This window comes from Otolemur garnettii, unplaced genomic scaffold (assembly GCF_000181295.1).
Source record: "Otolemur garnettii isolate 467f Iridium unplaced genomic scaffold, OtoGar3 scaffold00050, whole genome shotgun sequence".
Lineage (NCBI taxonomy): Eukaryota > Metazoa > Chordata > Mammalia > Primates > Galagidae > Otolemur > Otolemur garnettii.
Window position 1 is genome coordinate 7,581,725 of NW_003852445.1, and position 6,346 is coordinate 7,588,070.

Below are 6,346 nucleotides of genomic sequence, written 5' to 3' on the forward strand. Positions count from 1 at the left end.
TGGCTGGCGCCTTAGCCGGTTGAGCTATAGGCGCCAAGCCAGAAAGATAATTCTTTAGGCTCTGCTTGAAACCAACAGCTTCGGCAAACTGCTGGCCTTGATTCAGGACCAACGCATTTGGTACTTTAAAAAGTGTCAATGGGCTAGGGCAGAAAAGACAACAGAGAGAGCAAGGTCACAGGTCACATCAGCAAAGGGAGTGGAAGTGCCTTGAGAGATAATCTTTCTTCTGCCCTGGGCTCGAAATGGAGTTAAATCAGCCTGCAAGAGAAACCGAAAAGAAGCACCTCTAGCTGCTTCAAAGAATCAAAATTAGAGACTGAGACTGCGCAGGTGCAGAGGATGTTAGCGTCCCTCACAGGCTCGCCCAGTGCCCTTACCAGGAGACCACAGGGAGAGCACAGCCACCGGCACGATTAGTTCTCTGTGCCGGCCTCCCTGGTGAAGCCCTTAGACTTCCAGGAAATGTGTGGGAATCCGCCTGTTGAAGCTATGGGGCCTACCCTCGCTCCCAGCCCGGGGCCCGAACTGAATTTGGAAAGCGGGTGCCAGCCGCGAGCGAGGCACCAGAACAGGAAGGGCCGTCAGACCTCTCAGGGTTAGCCTTCCTTGTCAGCATTCTCACCTCTTTATCTGCCGCCTTCTCCTCAATGCCTAGAAGCGCGTACAGGTCCATCTGTAAGAGCTCTTTGGTCACCGCCATGGTTCCAACACTGATTGGATTCGTACTACAACTCCCAGAAGTCTAAGCGTGGCTGGGGACTGCTGGCTGCGAGTGGCGCTTAGCCCCCTGGGAATTGTGTTCTAGGTCAATCTTTTCGGACTCAGAGGGAGGCCGACGGTCGTAAGTGAACTACTACTCCCAGCAGCCCCCGCTTCCGCCGCTACCTTTCTCGGGGTGGGAGTAGGGGAGCGTCAGGATTCCCCGCCCCAGGCCGCAGCCAGACCGCGCGAGTGGGTGTGTGGGGCAGGGCGGGGCTGAGTGAGGGTCCTAGGAGTCCGAGTCCTGACCCGCGTGACATCAGCTCTTCCGATCCTGCCGCACTGGGAACCACCATGGAGAGCAGATGCTATAGCTGCGCTGTCAAGTTCACACTTTTCAAGAAGGAGGCGAGTCTTTCTTTTACCTAGAGCTAAATAGAGGGCCAGGGAGGACGGAATGAGGGGAAGACCATAGAACTTGGGGTCTGAACACTTGGTCTTATGGCTTCTTTCCAGCTGTGGGATTTTGATAAAATCAGTGAGCCTCAGTCTCCATTTCTGGTCTTAAACTCCTGGATTTAAGTGATCCTCCCGCCTTGGCCTCCCGAAGTGCTGGAATTACAGGCTTGAGCTAGAGTGCTGCTGTCCTTTTTGGAAGAATCTGTGCTTTTCCTTGGGTCAGGTGTAGCATAAAGCTGTTCGTTGCCTTCTCTCCGCCTTGCTCCTCCTCTGTAGCTTGATGTCCGTTACTCTCTCTGCGCTGAAACCTCCCCCAGCCTGCAGCCTGCCTATTTTCCAGGTCTCTTGAGTTAGATTACAAACTTTCTCTTGTCCCCAGGGCACCATGGTAAAAGGTAAAGGTTCCCTTGTCCTCAGCAAATACCTGCCAGATTCATCTGGTCTACCTCCCTGTGGCCAGGGCATCTGGCCAGATGGTGGGAACTAGATGGGGATGAATTAACGGTGCATAGGGAAGCAGGACTTGTAGCACTTAGCAACCTGGGTTTTGGAGTTGGGTTCAAATTTGAGCTCTACTGTCTTATTATTTAAGGGGTTTGGGTAAGTTGTATAACCTCTTTTAGCAAATAGGGATAATAATGGCAGGCATCAGGATTAAGTACTATAATGTGTGTAAATTGTGAGGATTAAATCAGATGGTGGACTTGGGCCTGTGACTCAAGTGGCTAAGGTGCCAGTCACATACACCTGAGCTGGCAGGTTCGAATCCAGCCCAGGCCCACCAAACAACAATGACGGCTGCAACCCAAAAATAGCCAGGCATTGTGGCAGGTGCCTGTAGTCCCAGCAACTTGGGAAGTGGAGGCAGGAGAATTGCTTGAGCCCAGGAATTGGGGGTTGCTGTGAGCTCTGATGCCACGGCACTCTACCCAGGGCGACAGCTTGTGGCTCTGTCTCAAAAAAAAAAAAAAAATCAGATGGTGAATGTTAACTGTTGAGTTTTGTGGCTGGCACATAGTGTGTGCTCAATAAATGGTTCCTGTTATTGTCCCATTCTAAGCCAAGCTTCCCTTCATCTCTGCTAGAGCAGAGAAGTTATAGGCTCTTCTCTCTCTCTGATTTTCTTTTATTGAGGAGTCAGTAAGCATGGGGCTTTACCTATGTGTACTCTATATCCCTGTGCTGGGGAATTGCAAACAAGATATAAAACATGGGAATTTTGCAGAAAGTTTTATTTGATTTGAGTAAGAGCCTGGAAACCGAGGAATTGCTTTACCCTCGGTCCCTGCCTCTCCCTAGGCCTTAGGGGCTCCACTTCTCTTCCTTCTCCCAACAACTGGTCACAACTTCAGAGGCTTCTGTATGTATCTGAAGAGTCCCAGGGTGCAGCCTACAGGAGTAGGTGAAAGGTGGATCCTGCTATTCATGTTTCTTGTAGTGTGGCTGTAAGAACTGTGGTCGGGCCTTCTGTTCTGGCTGCCTCAGCTTCAGGGCAGCAGTACCTCGCACTGGAAACACCCAGCAGAAAGTCTGTAAGCAGTGCCACGAGGTCCTGACCAGGTGAGAAGTGGTAATGAGTTAAGGTTCCACCAAGTGTGGCAGTGGGCCCCTGGCCCTTCTTCACAGCCTTGGGGTGGAGGGCACTCACTGGTGGGATGGTAGGACTTCTGACACTAGGTTTCTTTTCTGTAGAGGGTCTTCTCCTGCCAGTACCTCCAAGTGGTCACCACCTCAGAACTATAAGAAGTAAGTGCTGAAGAGAAAAAGACAAATGGGGATGGGGAAAGGACAAGAGAGCCATAGGGTAGGACTCTCTTCCCAGACTCTGGATCACATGAGCACAGAGTTGGTCAAGAGAATACCTACCTCTCAGGTTCCTGACTGCCTGCTTAGGCTCAGAAAGCAGCTTGTCAGCCCTTTCCCCAGAAAAGGCACTTGGTAAATTGCCGTCTCAGCCAGACCCTCTGGCAGGTCAGCTGGGTTGGTCTATAGATTGACACAAGCAAGGGTGACAAAGGATTACCCATAGGAGGCCTCACTAGATGCCCAGAAATGATATGAATGGGAAACATAGGTAAGTGGCTACCTTCACTCCTCCTGCCTTCTTCCTTCTTCAAGAGCCTCTATTTTGGCTTGGCGCCTGTGGCTCAAGCGGCTAAGGCGCCAGCCACATACACCTAAAGTGGCAGGTTCAAATCCAGCCCTGACTGCCAAAACAACAATGACAGCTGCAACCAAAAAATAGCCGGGTGTTGAGGCAGGCACCTGTGGTCCCAGCTACTTGGAAGGCTGAGGCAGGAGAATCGCTTGAGCCCAGGAGTTGGAGGTTGCTGTGAGCTGTGATGTCACGGCATTCTACCCAGGGGGACAGCTCGAGGCTCTGTCTCAAAAAAAAAAAAGAGCCTCTATTTCTTTTTTTCTTTTTTCTTTTTTTTGAGATGGAGCCTCAAGCTATCCCCCTGGGCAGAGTGCCATGGCATCACACTCACAGCAACCTCCAACTCCTGGGCTCAAGCGAGTCTCCTGCCTCCGCCTCCCAAGTAGCTGGGACTACAGGCGCCCACCACAACGCCTGGCCATTTTTTGGTTGCAGCCATCATGGTTGTTTGGCGGGCCCAGGCTGGGGATTCGAACCCGCCACCTTAGGTGTATGTGGCTGACGCCTTAGCCGCTTGAGCCACAGGCACCGAGCCAAGAGCCTCTATTTCATACCCTATCAGGCGTGTGGCAGCCTTGGAAGCCAAGCAGAAGCCCACCATTCCCCAGAACCAGGGACTGACCCAACAAGACCAGGTCATAGCTGAGCGCCTAGCACGGCTTCGCCAGGAGAATAAGCCCAGTAAGTGACAGAAAACGGGATGGCCTAAAAGACCAGGGCTTTTGGGACTGAGATTCCTCCCTTTGGGCTCTTACAAAGCTCCTCCCATGCCAATTACAGAGTTAGTACCCTCTCAGGCAGAGATAGAGGCACGGCTGGCTGCACTGAAGGATGAACCCCAGGGTTCCATCCCTTCTACCCAGGAGATGGAGGCACGGCTTGCCGCATTGCAGGGTAGAGTTCCACCGTCTCAGAACCCCCAGTGGGTGAGTACGATGGCTTAGGAGGGAAGGGGGTCCTACAGCATTCACCTGGCAGAAGCCTAGATATGTGTACATGTAGATAAAGTACTTTGTACTTTATGTACTTCGCAGGAGTTGGCAAAGCCTCCCACCCCTACCTCCTGCTCCTCAGGCCTGCTGCCAGGCCAAGGAATTAGGGACAAACAACAGAAATGGGTAGGGTGGGAAAGAGTGGCCCCCAAGTCCTGTTGAGGACTGTCAGACCTACCAATTATGCGGGTCCTTTTCTTGGGCTTTGAGAACTTCTCAACATCCATCTCTGACCTGGACTTCTCTGGAGTATCCCGGTCCCCACTGAGGTTCCCTCCTCTGGGCAGGCACATCAGACACCAGACACCAGAACCCAGACACAGCAGGCACAGGATCTGCTAACACAGCTGGCGGCTGAAGTGGCTATTGATGAAAGCCAAGAACAAAAAGGCCCAGGTAACACCTCCACTTGACTCCCCCAGGATCTGCCCCCACTCTTTCCCTAGATGGGAGATGAACATAAATCAGAGAGTGATCGTTATTATAAGAGCTACCATTTATTGAGCGCTTACTCCAAAGGTAGCCAGTGTGAACCTGGCTTAAGTGTGTAGGGTGTAGAATCAGACAGTGGTTCCCAGTTCTGTGTATGAGCTGTATCACCCTGGGCAAGTTACTTGACTAGTCTAAGTCTCACTTTCCTCATCTGTGAAATAGAAGTATATATGGTAAAACCTATCTCATGGAGAAGTCATAAGGAGTAAATGAGATAATCCCAATAAGTGCTTAGCATATAATTAGTGCTCAATGAATATTGTCTGCAACGATGATGATGATAAGGAATACGAAGAAGCTATTTACATAAAATTAGAACTAAATAAAGTTAAAAATTTAGTTGCTTACTGGTACCAGCCATGTTTGTTTGTTTTTTACTTTTTTGTTGAGAGAGTTTCACTGTGTCATGGTTGGTTTCATAGCTCACAGCAACCTCAAACTCTTAGTCTCAAGCAATTCTCTTGCCTTAGCCTCCCAAGTAACTGGGACTAGGTTAGGTATCCCGTTAGGTATCCTCCACAACGCCCAGCTATTTTTATTTTATTTTTTCTTTTCTTTTCTTTTATTTTTTTGAGACAGAATCTCACTTTATCATCCTCGGTAGAGTGCTATGGCGTCACAGCTCACAGCAACCTCCAACTCCTGGGCTTAGGCAATTCTCTTGCCTCAGCGTCCTGAGTAGCTGGGACTATAGGCACCCACCACATGCCCAGCTATTTTTTGGTTATAGTTGTCATTGTTGTTTGGTGGGCCCAGGCTGGATTCAAACCCACCAGCTCCGGTATATGTGGCTGGCGCCCTAGCCTCTCGAGCTATAGGCACAGAGCCTGGGCTATTTTTAGATACGGAGTCTCACTCTTGCTCAGGCTGGTCTCACACTTGTTAGCTCAGGCAATCCACCTGCCTCAGCCTCCCAGAGTGCTAGGATTACAGGCATGAGCCACCTCACCTGGCCTGGTACCAGTCAAGTTCAAGTGCTTAATACCCTTATGGGTTCATTGCTACAATCTTGGACAACATAGGTATAGAACATAATATGAAATGTTTTCATCATTCATAGAAAATATTAGATAGTGCCGTTTGGAAGGCTTCTTAGCACTGGGTTTGATTCAACAAGAGGTAATTCGGTCTCTCTGCCCCTAGGACATTTTTGGCAATGTCTGGAGACTTTCTGGTTGTCACAATTCAGACTGTACTATTGTCATCTAGATGGTATAAGCCCAAACATCCTGTAGTGCACAGGACAGCCTCCCATAACAAAGTGTCAGTAGGACTAAAATTGAGAAACTCTGCTTTAGAGATATGATCGTAAAAATCCTCAATAATTGGGTGGTGCCTGTGGCTCAGTGGGTAGAGCACAGCCCCATATACCCAGGGTAGTGGGTTCAAACCTGGCCCCGGCCAAACTGCAACAAAAAAATAGCCGGGTGTTGTTGTGGGCGCCACTAGTCGCAGCTACTCGGAAGGCTGAGGCAAGAGAATTGCCTAAGCCCAGGAGTTGGAGGTTGTTGTGAGCTGTGTGACGCCATGGCACTCTACCAAG

The 6,346-nt window shown here is 50.2% G+C and overlaps 2 protein-coding genes across 3 annotated transcripts in view; one reads left to right on the forward strand and one right to left on the reverse strand.

Moving 5' to 3' along the window:
• DNAJC17 (DnaJ heat shock protein family (Hsp40) member C17) overlaps positions 1 to 739 on the reverse strand; it is a 47,062-nt gene extending 46,323 nt beyond the window's left edge. Inside the window, exon 1 of the mRNA XM_003791725.3 lies at positions 626 to 739. Within this exon, the coding sequence (XP_003791773.1) occupies positions 626 to 703 (78 nt within the window). The 5' untranslated portion in view covers positions 704 to 739. The remainder of the gene's footprint in view (positions 1 to 625) is intronic.
• Positions 740 to 911: 172 nt separating this feature from the next.
• ZFYVE19 (zinc finger FYVE-type containing 19) overlaps positions 912 to 6,346 on the forward strand; it is an 8,174-nt gene continuing 2,739 nt past the window's right edge. For both annotated transcript variants that reach the window (XM_023514280.1, XM_012806362.2), the window contains exons 1-6: positions 912 to 1,110; positions 2,600 to 2,721; positions 2,854 to 2,907; positions 3,882 to 4,000; positions 4,100 to 4,245; positions 4,599 to 4,707. In XM_023514280.1, coding sequence (XP_023370048.1) covers positions 1,057 to 1,110; positions 2,600 to 2,721; positions 2,854 to 2,907; positions 3,882 to 4,000; positions 4,100 to 4,245; positions 4,599 to 4,707 — 604 coding nt within the window. In that variant the 5' untranslated portion in view covers positions 912 to 1,056. The remainder of the gene's footprint in view (positions 1,111 to 2,599; positions 2,722 to 2,853; positions 2,908 to 3,881; positions 4,001 to 4,099; positions 4,246 to 4,598; positions 4,708 to 6,346) is intronic.